General features: G+C 37.1%; 2 protein-coding genes across 6 annotated transcripts; both read right to left on the bottom strand.

The window, feature by feature from the left end:
• Positions 1–238: 238 nt before the first annotated feature.
• On the bottom strand, positions 239–5,019 carry LOC103997411 (uncharacterized). Of its 5 annotated transcripts, none has more exons than XR_010501242.1 (10): positions 4,604–5,019; positions 4,408–4,506; positions 4,119–4,278; positions 3,705–3,884; positions 3,470–3,604; positions 2,321–2,403; positions 1,925–2,018; positions 1,730–1,829; positions 803–844; positions 532–670 (listed from the first exon to the last, which is right to left on the bottom strand). XR_010501242.1 is itself a non-coding variant. In XM_009418615.3 (9 exons), the coding sequence occupies exons 1-8, from the start codon at positions 4,879–4,881 to the stop codon at positions 1,746–1,748; spliced, it is 1,113 nt and encodes a 370-aa protein (XP_009416890.2). In that variant the 5' UTR covers positions 4,882–5,019; the 3' UTR covers positions 239–670; positions 1,730–1,745. The 5 variants fall into 5 exon arrangements, 3 of the variants coding, with proteins under 3 accessions (XP_009416890.2, XP_009416889.2, XP_065023710.1); XR_010501241.1 differs by having other exon boundaries at positions 4,107–4,278; XM_009418615.3 differs by lacking the exon at positions 803–844 and having other exon boundaries at positions 239–670.
• A 385-nt stretch (positions 5,020–5,404) lies between these two features.
• Positions 5,405–11,620, bottom strand: LOC135649365 (bZIP transcription factor 12-like). Its single transcript, XM_065167639.1, has 4 exons — positions 10,761–11,620; positions 10,591–10,662; positions 10,124–10,153; positions 5,405–5,828 (listed from the first exon to the last, which is right to left on the bottom strand). Exons 1-4 carry the CDS (start codon positions 11,412–11,414, stop codon positions 5,748–5,750), a joined length of 837 nt encoding a protein of 278 aa, XP_065023711.1. The 5' UTR covers positions 11,415–11,620; the 3' UTR covers positions 5,405–5,747.
• Between the last annotated feature and the right edge of the window lie 1,503 nt (positions 11,621–13,123).

Here is a 13,123-nt window from a genome sequence, read left to right on the forward strand (position 1 = left end):
GTTGGGAACAATCGCACATTTGTATTGGCGAAGCATATTGGCTAGAAATTATAAAAAAATAAAATAAAATAGAGGCTCATGCATCAATGTCTAAATCTACAGTGACATCAAGATCATGATAGTTCATATTACCTTTGACAACAAAGTGATGGAAATCTTTGTTTACAGTCAAATCTCATCAATTATTAAAGCAGGAACTTGAATCCCAGTCTTATTAATAAGACATTTATATAGGAAATTTGAGAAAAATCATTATGGTTTAGTATCTCCACTGGTAATTAAAAGAAAACGCAGCCCTATAAAACCCACGTGAGGCTGGTACTACTACCTACTAAATATATATCTAAAACCCGCAAGGTATACATGTCCTACAACCAACTAAATCTCAGTGCTCTTGGGACGTCATCTGCTCCTAAAATTTCAACAGAGAGACAGTAAATTGATGCTGCATCAGTGGAAGTATAATGTTATGGTGTTACTAAGGGAGAATGAAGAGTGGAGGAGGGCTGACAGCTCATGCCATTGAACCTACTGGATGACCTAGCTGTACTGAGCAAAAGCTTTCTCCTCGAGGCAACAGAGATCATCTTGAAGTTTTGGCCGAGTTCCTTTGATGCTTCATCACGATAACTCAAAAAACATGTGGATTTGGTGCATATTTGTTGCAGATCTGGAACAGAATATACAAATTTGAATGAAAGTGGGTGCTGAATAGCAGAATTCCGACAGAACTTGAACTACAAATTGGGGACAATTTTTAAATTCTACATTTTTCAAATTAAAAAAAAAATTAGTATCTCACCCATTCATCAAGACACTATCAAGATCAAGTTGTACAATGGATCTGCGATAAAACATAAAAGCAATGAAGAAACAAATAGATGAAGATAAGCCAACACTGTGCTGCCGGAACAAAAAAAGAGGAAAAATATATGACATATATTCTTCTCGTTGCGTTTGTCCAAACAAATGGTGTCCTTGCATGAGTAAAGCATGAACTATCCTCCAAATGGCCCAAGACTATGACAGTTGAATTGGCATTCAACTATTAGTTGACTAATAATTGTTGTAGAAGGCCTGACAGAATATGAACTCTACTTTTTTTTTTGTCAGAGTTTTGGTTATTTTCAGCTCTTCCTTAAAGATTCTAGGAAAGATTGTCTATGGTTCTACTTCTCTCTGGTTGGTCTATATTTATCCCACTAAATCAAATGAAGAAGAACTCCAGTAACAAACATTATGACAATTCCAGCTTCTAAACATACAAACTATGCTTAAGTAAAAGATGCTTGAGATTTTTTGATACCTCACGGATTGGTTCATTGTCATAGTTAAACATGTTGCTGCAAAGGCACCTTCTTTGTTATCACTACTTGTCCTTGCATATCTTACTTCGCATTAAGTACTTTTTGTTTCTTATACATTGAACTCTAGTTTTGTCCTAACAGAATTAAGGAGCTTCTATCAGGTTCTTTCTGGGAGAAAAAGGCAACATTGTATATTAACATGCACCACTCCATTTAATACCATATGTCAAGGCTTGATCCATTTGACAGGAAGATCTCATTTGTTGCATTGATGAAGCTTCTGGGACTAGCTTAATGTAAAAAGGATTTTGGCCCTAGTGTAACTTAAAGTATTTTATGGAGTAAGAGGACACAATAAAATGAACGCCTTCCGGCACAAAAATGAACATTATTTAGTTAAAAGAAGGATAAACCTGATTTACCTTCATGGATCTATAATCAATTTGCTGAGATCCAACGGTTATATTCATCCATTCTTATGATGAAGGAACTTGAACTCTGGTTGCCACCTCCACCAAATGCCTGCAATTTTCAAATGCATGACAAGGCAGGTCTAAGAAAGCATCTCATTTTCAAAATATATAAAAAAAGATAAAATGCCAGTGTACTATACATACCTTTGCAATCTCTGAAGTATCAGTGCCACAGTCTGTGCTCCTCAAACACATCTTCAAATTACACCGTTGCATGAACACAACTGCCCCTATAGGCCTGAAGGTACAAATAATTCTAATCAGTTCTTTCCATGTATTTAACAGACTATTCAATTGTCATCATAAATGTAGATAAGTTCAATTTTTATTAGTTTAAAAGAATCTTTGACTTCAAATATCATGAATTTGTCAATAAAACCCATCAAAGACATGGCCAATGAGGTAAGCCAGGCAAAGAAACATGCATTCTCCTTCAGATTAATTCACATAAAATAACTTCCAAGCTATTATCCAATCAGTGTCGTCAAAGACTAAGTGAAATTGTTAATCAAAATGCACTGATAGGAGTAGTTATTTTACCTCAAACCAGCCGCTGCACTTCTTCTACTAAGCTCAACACCAATTTCATGGCTTAGATCTGAATTTCCATCAGCCCTGACAGCCTAGCATTAGCAGAGAAGTAAACTATTAAATAGAGTAGGAAGGAAAATTCCCTAAAAGTTTATGATGATTTGGCATGACACTAGTTATATCCAGCGTGTTGATAACATTTGTGGACTGCTTCACGTAATTTATGCACTAAAGTGATCAAAGTTCAAGGCAAAATAAAAAAAGGTTTGACAAGAATATTTCACAAAACTTCACGTAATGCACATGCCACAGATCACAAATAATTCTATGTCATTTAGGTTAATGGTTGCGTTCAGATCATGCATAATGGTAACATTAACACTTAAATAGTACAAACAACTATCACTAAGAATGCATCATCCATAAGTAGAATTTTCACAACTTGATGCAATGAATTTGACAGTAGATAAAAAATCTCTGGTTGGTGCATCAAACAAGTATCCAAATACAAAATGGTGTTTTGGTTGGAACTTGAATTTCCACTTGGAATTTCATGGAGAAATCAAGCTTGAACCAAACAGGTAAATCCTAATATTTATAATCTCTATACTGAACAAGGTGAAATAGTATTAAATTAAAAAGCGCATACTTAGTGCACGAGGCTTCCAATGCGGGATCTGGGAAGGGTCAATGTGTGCAGCCTTACCTTTAAATATTTAAAAAGACTGTTTCTGTGATTGGAAAAGTATCAAACTGGAAAAAAAAAATTGCACCTTGCAGGAATGAGATATAAAGAGTCAACAGTTGCATATCACAATTATATTAAGAACAATAAGATGAATATACACTTCTAGACCAATTCAATCAAATTCATTGATTCATATGGAGTTAAAAAATCTTCTATTTCAGTTAGTATTACTCAAACAAGGCAGGTTTGTTTAAGTTACTGCGACATGCAGTCCTTTTATTTCTTATCATGAGTGTCATTTGATCAAAATAATAACGGATAAAACAAGTACTACAGGTTGTAATTCACATAAAACTATAAATTGCAACCTACCTAAAATGATAGAAGAATCTAAATTCAAGCGGCCAAAAGAATCTGATGAGAGAAGAAGTTTTCCAGAAAATGTAAAAGAAAAATTAAAAAAGTCATACCAGGCACTTGCCATATAATCCTCTTCCCAGTTGGATTTTAAAAGCCTTTCCCAGCAACTTCTTTGCTGCATCCTCACGGGAACGAGTATAAGAATTTCCCTTGGCAATCAAAACACTAGCATCGATTTGCAAGAGCTGATTGATAAGGAGATCATAATTTATGCTTTAACATAGAAGTTGCTGTCATAAAAAAAACGTGGATACAGTATAATAATGTTGGCATTAGAAAACAGACCTGCTCAAACATAAAAGGATTGGTGATACAATTCAGCCTTGCACGCTCATCCCTAAGTCCAATGTTGAATGCCTTGATATCAGGCATCCTCCACTGGTGAAGATCCACATCTTCTACATGTCTTAGAACAGTTGCAACACGTTCTGCATCCTCTTGGTTCAATAAGTTTGCAATCTCAACCTGTTTCATTGGTCCAGTGAGAAGCTATAAGTTGTGATTGTTTTAATCAGCTATACATCTGACATCTAACAATGATAAATATAGTTCAGCCAATAAATATGCACACATCCAAAAGGTTGATCACATAACGGAATTCCTGTATAACCTTTAAACTCAAAGTGAACACAGTGACTTTCAATAGGTTCAAGTAGATAATAACGTACAGAGATAAGAAAATTTTACTCTTCGCGTAACCTGCGAGTACTTCATTTGAAAGAGCTTCTCCGAGAAGAAATCATAGACAGCAAGAGCACTGCTCTTCTTGGTGTCGATGCGGAGCTCCAGATTATCCAAACATTCTCCTATTCTTGAAATCCTTCTCAAAGTATTCTCTCGGTGATCAAAAGCTATCACTCTGAAATCGTTCGAGATTGCCCATTTTAGATTCTAGATTTACAATATGCACTGAAGGCAAAACCAAAAAGGAAGGAAAATTAATTGCAAGAGCAACAAAATTCCTTTTTCTTCCTCCCTTCTCCTTTACCTAGGAATTATCCGCGACATCTCCACCGAGAAGAGTTTTGGACCGATGAAATCGAGAAGGTAGCACGTTTCGAAAGCTCCGGTTTCGAAGTCTTCCGCCCTTGGAAGGACAATGCCGTTCGAGATCAAGACACAACGCAAAGAAAAAATGAGGAAAGAGGAGCAGGTGGCAGGATAATGGCAGAGGGATCACCTACCTGAAAGGCTCGACGGAGGAGAAGGGCAAGACGAGGAAGGGGAGGCCGAGGTGAGAGTGGAAAAGGTGGGCGAACAGGGCGGCGAAGGCACCGGAGAAGGAGGGGTAGTTGTACAGAACGAGGTGGGAGCGGGCGGCGGCGGTAACGGTTCTAGAATGGGAACGGAGGGCGTCCAGCGCGGCTTCCGATCGAAAGCATCGACGGGACGGTGGCGACCGGGGAGTGAGGAGGAAGGAGGAGTTCCATCCCTTGAGGGCAGCGAGAGAGGAACGAACCATCGTCTTCCGGCGGAGGCGAGGCTCCTGTCTCCCGTCGACGTGCCGGAAGCATACATCAAGTGAGAGTCCTACAATCTAGGGCTTGAGGGAATGGGCCGTTTATGGGCTCCAAACACGACACGCAAAGGCCGTTCATTGTCACCGTCGCTAGTCGGGTGAGAATATGAGATGAGTTGGAACAATTCTACAGTAACGTACTTATAGTCAGTGATCAACTGATACAGACTAATAATTGTAATTCTGATCAAACTTGGCCGTCTGATCAAACGTACTTACAGTCGTGCCCTGGCTCGTGAGTCTGTAATCCGAACCGCAGCAATCGAGGCACGAGTGGGTTGCCTTATTCTACAAGAACGGGTAACTTGGCACATGATCTTTCACTGAATGATGATGATGATGCATCAACGATGATATGATCGGAAAAATTGCAACAATCTATCGGAAAGGGTACGTTCAAAGTGTCTATGACAACTTAACTTCACCAAGTTGTAAGACCATTACGGAAGATGAACAAACGAGGTAATAACGTAATAATGGATGAAAAGCCACTAATATGTGTAAGCGGTGAAATGCTTGCCTGCTTAGTTAAATAACAGAAAGTGGTCACTGAAAAGTAAATTACGATTTCTCTTCTTTTTTTTTTCTTTCTTTCTCCAGGGCATTAAGAACAACACCTCTTCTCTCTCTTGCAAATTCTCTCTATACAATTTAGTAATTACCTCTGAGACAGTGATAAAGCAAAGACCTCTCATGGCAGCAAACAGGTTCATCGAGGTTTGGTTTCATCCTGTCAGAAACCTTCCTCCGCCTCGGAAGCAAGAGGCTCACTTCGGACAAATGATTCCTTCAGGAGCTTCTTCCTCTCCCTACCACTGCATGGAATGCGTTCTCCGAAGAATGCGTGGAGGTTTTTTCATCTCGGTGACCGGGATTAGATTCTCCATAAGCTGCAAAGGTCGTAAATACAGGTTAAACCTAAATAATCATAGTATCTATCAACTCTTGTAAAAATGTTCAAAAATATTCAACACCTCCGATAAATCTGATCAAATGTGAAGTTTACAAACAAATGAAGGAATAGAGTCCCTGATGCTTTCAGGAGCTTATTCACTTGACTAACATAGTCAAGAGTATCACATCTCTCGAATGCCATGAGGCTTGGAACCATAAAGAAATAATGTGTCTAAATACCAGAGCATAGAGTTTGGAAATAATCTTAAAAACTATTCGTGTGGCCACTATTGATGTAGGTGGAAATGATTAAGAATTAATTTGATAACATAGAAAGTGTATAGGATTGGGAATAACAATCATTGATTCCCATGTTTGATTTAAGGTATTTTCGTTCTCATCCCAATTGTGAAATGGAATCAACTTATTCTTAGAACCAAGAATCTAATTCCCAACTCTCCCTAAGGAATTAATAGTGATTCCTAGATATTTTATTTTGTTTGACAATGAATGACTTCCTACCTATGGCCTTCTTTCCAACATAAAATAATTTCCATTTAAACTAATATAATGTAAAATAACATAACCATAAAAAATATATATACATTACAATATGTCATGAAGATAAAAAAAAATAATATAATATAACATAATGTAGATATCAAATAATATAACACAGACAGCTATTGATATTAAAATATAAATATTAAATATAAAAATTAAATAATACAAAAATAAAATAAAATATAAAAGCATAGATAATAAACAGTAGCATAAGTACTATATAATATAAAATGCAGCATATAATATAATATTTAAAAAAATAAAAGTACAACAAAATATAGATGTAAATCCATAATATTATATGGACTTGAGTGTCTTCTTACATGGTCAATGAAACAGCTGCCTCCACCAACTAAGATCACAGTATGTGGGTCCAGACAGTTAAAAGCATTACATGAACAAAAATTAATTTTAACATGCCACAATTATTTTGCTTTTAAGCCTACACCCTACTGATGAGCACAAATTAGCAAGCAAATTCAGCAGAAGTTCCTCTATTCCATCTTGATAAGACAGTTTCCATGGATGATAAACTGTGAATGATCATGCACAGTATGTTTGAGACTCGAAGAACAGAAAAACCATGTAAGATGTGGAAGTGACCTATAATTACATCTGGGAGCACTTCAATTTTATATAAATTAGCATAATTTATATATGGAAAACCAATGTGAATGATCATGCACCATATGTTTGAGACTCGAAGAACAGAAAAACCATGTAAGATGTGGAAGTGACCTATAATTACATCTGGGAGCACTTCAACTTTAACAGCATTTGCCAAAAGTGAAAATCTTAACTAGAGAATACCATAAGCACAATACTTAATGTCACGACCTAGGCCCGATGGGTTAATTGGTATATTAATTTCATTTGGCCCAAACCACTGGTCAAAATGCTTAGGCTGAAAATGATAGTAATACCCTTATCAGACTCTTATAAGTCAATCTTAGTGTTGCCCACTTTTGATGTGGGACTAATCGAGGGTGTTACAATCTCCCTCACTCAAGAACTTGCCATTATCGTCAAGGCCAGCATAGCCTAGATCAGACCCTAACATGGTGCATGTGAGGCATAGCCGATCACACCGTGACGAGTCCTCTGACTCCATCTACAAGTAGCATTTCCTACTCGAGCTTCCTCACCATGCCTAAATAATAACTTGACTCTGATACCAAATATCACGACCCGAGCTTCATAGGCCAATTAGCTCATCAAGCCTAGGTAGTGATATTTGGCCCAAACCACTATCCAATCTTAGTCTAATGAGTGTACAACTATCAACTTCAGCTTAAGCATTTAGGCTAGTGGTTTAGGTCAAACAAAATTAATATGCCACCTAGCTCATCCAACCCGGGTCTTGACACTTGGTATCAGAGCCGACCTAGTATTTGGGTGTGGTGAGAGGGCTCGAGTAAGAAAAGGCTACTGGCGGGTGAAGTCATAAGACTCGTCACAACATGGAACCACCACTGAACTACGGCTCACATGCACCATGCTAGGGTTTGATCTGGGCTATGTTGGGCCTTGATGAGGGTGTCAAGCCTTAAATATGAGAGATTATAATACCCCCGATTAGTCCCACATCAGATGTGGGCAACACTAAGGTTGACTTATAAAAGTCTGATGAGTGTACTACTATTAACTTTAGCTTAAGCATTTTGGATAATGGCATAGGACAAACGAAACTAATAGGCCAATTAGATTATCAGTCTCAGGTCGTGACATTTGGTATCAGAGCTGACCTAGTACTTAGACATGGTGAGAGGGCTCGAGTAGAAGAGGAGTACTCGTGGATGGAATCAAAAGACTCATCACGGTATAAAGCCACCACTGGGGTATGCCTCACATGCACCATGCTAGGGTTTAATCTAGGCTATGCTGGGCTTAACAAGGACATCAAGACCTTAAGTGGGGGAAATCGTAATACCCCGATTAGTCCCAACATCGAAAGTGCACAAAAACTAAGATTGACTTATAAAGGTCTGATAAGTGAATTATTATACACTTCAGCTTAAATATTTTGACTAGTAGTTTGAGTCAAACGAAATTGATGGGTCAATTAGCCCATCAAGCCTAGGTCATGACACTTAAAGCCTTTTATTGGTTCGTCTCAATTAGTGCATCACCTTGAAAGAACATTCAACAATCAACTTAAACTAAATTGTACAAGAGGGTGTTTAAAAGCTCAAGAGTGTCTCTAGGATTCAATGAAATATGCAATTAGGATCAACTATTCAGTTAGACATATATACATCATATGGGGACAAATAAGTGTAGCATAATAGAAAATAAGATGAAGGAAACTCATTTAAAATGGTATAATTATGTCTAAAAATAGACTTATATATCCCTTAGTTAGACGAGTGAATAAATGAAAATTAGTGGTGAAAACCCTATTAGAATTTAAATAGATATAATAAAAAGAATTTTACTTATTTATTTTGGCTAATGATATTGCTGTAATGGCATAAAAAAGATCCATGTACACAGAGACTTAAGAAACTAAATCATGTTCCTACCATCTCTCTCTTTTTTCTGTAATGACAATCTTTTTATCTATAAACTTTATCAAAATCATAATCTTAAACTAGGATTATGAGCAAGTAAAACTCAAGAGACAAGACTTAAATTAATTATCAAACTTGAGTTCCCAATTATTTAAGAATCTTACAACCAAACATTTGTCATAGTACTACCAAGAAATAGTGATGAGAACTATCCAAAATGAAAAAAAATAAAATATTGATTGCGAAGTCAATGAGAATAAAATTCAAATCCTAGATGTAAACCTAACACTTTATTGTGGGATTAAATAAATTTGCTTCAACTATGTGCAATCATGTCTTCGAATCAACGACATTACATAGAGGGACATCAATCAACAATTGCTAATACAAGACCTGTATGGAAATAAGTTTCCATCTTCTCTCCACTTCTAGCGTTACTGAAGTCTTCATAAATATTCCCTCAACCAAATGGTTGTTAATTTTCTCTCGACCTCTGGCCTTACAGAATTCATGTATTATCTCACCAATGGTTTAAGGCATACTCTCATATAGACATATATTTAGAAGAAAGTGGTCGTATGGTCTCTCTCAAAATTACTTTAAGGAACCAAATGATAAATGTCATGTGGTAAAATGTCTAAACTATTTGACCTTCTCAGTTGTATGGGTAACATCACAATATCAAGCCTATTGGAAAATCTTCTATGCATATGTTGTTCATATTTTAATAGTGTAATCATTTTCTGCTAAAGTCCAACACAATGCATTGGAATTAAAATTTTTGTACCTAAAAACTCCTATAGCCTTGAATATGATGGTATTGATTTATTTGTTATTTTATACACTCATATTATAAACATAATGTTCCATTTCATGAAGCTTAGTTAACAAAGATCTGTAAGCTTGCTTATCAAAGAACCATGGATACATAGTTTATTAAAGAACTATCAGAGTACAAGATCCTAGTCACGACCCTGTGTTTATCAGGGTTTACATGTTTTGGCAAACATGTGTTAGCCAACATGAATGAGGAAACATAGAGATGCTAAAAAGGTATATGAAGAAAAATTCAGACAAAAGACATGCAATATATATGTGACACCATAAAATGTGCAAAACTAGTTTCTCCAAGGTCTGTGAACAGAAATTAAATTAATTCATCTTTGTCAACGGTGTCTAAAACATGATGATAAGAGGACTGACAATATGCTGCTTACCTCCTTAAGCCTCATCTTGTAGTGCTCCTCCTGAAAGAGAAGAAAGGATTAGATCCTAAAATTACAGAAGAGTCGAATGCTAAAATAGCAAGATATAGTATGCAATTAAGTCTAACGAGCAGCAAACATCATATCCTCATGCCCTAGGAGGCTCTTTGTTTACTGAAAGTTCAATTTCTTGGCACAAAAGTTCATAGCACCAGACAGGTTTTCCTCCTGAACATTTCATCTCAAAAACCACGACAGATACCTGAATGTTCCATGGCTAAAATCCATTTACAGACAAGCTGATGTTATTGCAGCGATATGAAATCACATCCAAATATCATGCATAATCAATATGTTCAGATAACAAAAAAAATCATTCAAAATATCTGACCCATCAAATCTAGACCTAGAAAGACATCACATTATCACAAAGCAAGTGCTTCCATCCTAAGTGTGCTGACAACCAACCAAATCAATACCTGCTCTCTCAGAAGACTAGCATTTTCCACCTCCAGGCGCCTTACTAAGGATTCAAGTTCTACAGTGTAAGCCTGCAAAAATTTGAAGACGACCGCAGAACTTATTTTGCTAACCCCAAAATTGGCGGTCTTATTAGTCAATTAACCCGGAAATTTTTTTTTTTCCAGACCTGTTTCCTCTCCCTTGACCTGGCAGCCGACTCTCTGTTCTTGATCATCCTCTTTTGCCTCTGCAGCGTAGCCTTATCAACAGAATCAACCATAGGCCTCTTCCACCCTCTCCCTCCTCCCCCAACTCCACCAGACCCACCACCCTCCACCCCATTCCCAAACCCTAGAATCGGGTTCTCCACCATCAGCAGTTGCTCCTGCTGCACAAGCCGGTCGTCCAACACAGGATCCACGCCAAATCCCACTTGCATCGACCCCGACGACGGAACCCTAATGTCCCCCTCCCTCACCGCCCCCGCCCGAGCCAGGAAGTCCTCCAACGTCATCTCCCCATACCCCGCGGCCGCCGATCCATCAACGCCGGCGACGCTCCGTCCGGCGGCAGCGACCTCCTTAAGCACCTGCTCCGCCATCTTGCCGCCAGCGGCGGCTTCCCTGGCGGGAAGCGGCGGTGGTGCCTCAGCCTCGCAATAGAAGCTCCGGAGAAGGTCGTCCATGGCGGTGGAGCCGAGGTTCCCGGCAGGGTCGTCGCCGCTGGCGGAGCTGGGAGGGGGATCGGCGGCGGCGGCGAGCGGGTACATGGAGGGTGGCTGGCGCGCAAGATCCGAGTTGGCCGCCGACGAGGACGACGGCATCACTCTCGACGAGGCCATCCGCGGGGGTCGCGGGGCACTTGAGGGTTAGGGTTTTCCTCTCTCCTTTTCTCGCGGAGATGGGGCTTTCCTGGGGAAGACGGCTTCTCCGTGGCGTGCCTCCTCGCTCTCACTGGCTTGGTCTTCGGGTGGAGTAGAGAGAGAGAGAGGTAGGCGTGGTATGGGCTTGGCCTTTTCTGGAGGGGATTTAAAGGCGGTCTTCGGGGCAGTTGCTATAAATACAAAGCAAGAAACGGAGTGGGGGGGGTTCGCAGTTGTGGTCACCGAGTGGTGCTGCAACTTCAAATGATAACCGCAGCAGGTCATTTGCATCTCTTATTTTTCAGTCTCTTTTCAAAGGAAGATTGAGAGTTAATGTTGTGGGGTTGCCTTTTTTTATTTTTCTTCTTTTGTGATGATTTACTTCGGACAATTTATCCCAAAAAAAAAAAATTAAGTTTTGACTTTTTTGTATAATGGTAATAAAGAACATGTCATTGAAACAAATGTTTCGAGTACAAGGCAAAAGCATAATATAAATATATTTTTTTATTTAATAAAATTTATGTTTAGTCTATTTTTTATGTAACCTACAATAAGAAAAAACATAAAAATTGTTGTATTAGAATATATAACAAGGAATGTTGTATTAATCGGAGTCTATGTTGAAATGAAACATCAATTATAATCATTTATTATCACAACTTATCAGTTAACTGATTCATTAATTTTGTTTGATCTGAATCATTAATCAAATATTTAAGTTAAAATTGATAATAATATATTGACTTTACGTCATAATAAATCTTTTGATTTTATTCACAATCCATGTCTAATATGCTAATTATCTTTGTTTGACGAAAACTACTTATTAAAATATTTAAGTTGAAGTTGATAACAAACTTAATCGTACTCTTTTTTATATTAAACTAATCAATGGCTTTCATATATCGATATTTTAATTGCATTACATTCATTCTAAAAATGAGCGTGATTTTGTTATAAATATTTTATTAAATATAATATATATGTAAATGTTATTTACGAAAGTTACAGATAGTAGGATAGTTCTTCTCATGCAGATACTACTGTGATAAAACTCCATTAATTTTTTAAGTTTTTATAACAGTAATTTTTGTTGTAAAAAATAAAAATTTGAGTTATTTATTTGAATTGATTTTCATCTATTTTTGCGTTTCATAATGCTACTCTTTTGTCACACGGATGAAATTTGAATTATTTATTATACTAATTTTTATTCGTAATGACTTCTTTACAAAATTGTTTTGGTTTGGTTATTCTTTCAAATTTCCAAAACTTTTTTTTGTTTATATAAAAAGATTTTGTATTGAACTGATTTTGATTGCATATCTTTTTTTTTTTAACATATGCTCTTCGTTACTGATAGCAAAAATTCACATAAACTCAATTAGTAGTAGTAGTTCACGTCAATCCTCCTGAACCAGAACGAATTCACTATTATAATTCTTTATTTTTTAGAATCAAAACCGTCGATATATGATTTTAAAATAAATATAATTTGTAATTAAAAAATCAATGATTTCAATCCCAATTCCGATTTATCAAAATTAAAAATAATACGAAACCATTTAAAACCTGAAACACAATCTATTTCACACATGTTCCTACGGAAAAACTCCAAAAACATGTTCATAGAAATTTTCAACACACTATAGTTCGTATGGATATTTTGAATTCCGGAGAACTGC

This window comes from Musa acuminata, chromosome BXJ3-9 (assembly GCF_036884655.1).
Source record: "Musa acuminata AAA Group cultivar baxijiao chromosome BXJ3-9, Cavendish_Baxijiao_AAA, whole genome shotgun sequence".
Classification (NCBI taxonomy): Eukaryota; Viridiplantae; Streptophyta; class Magnoliopsida; order Zingiberales; family Musaceae; genus Musa; species Musa acuminata.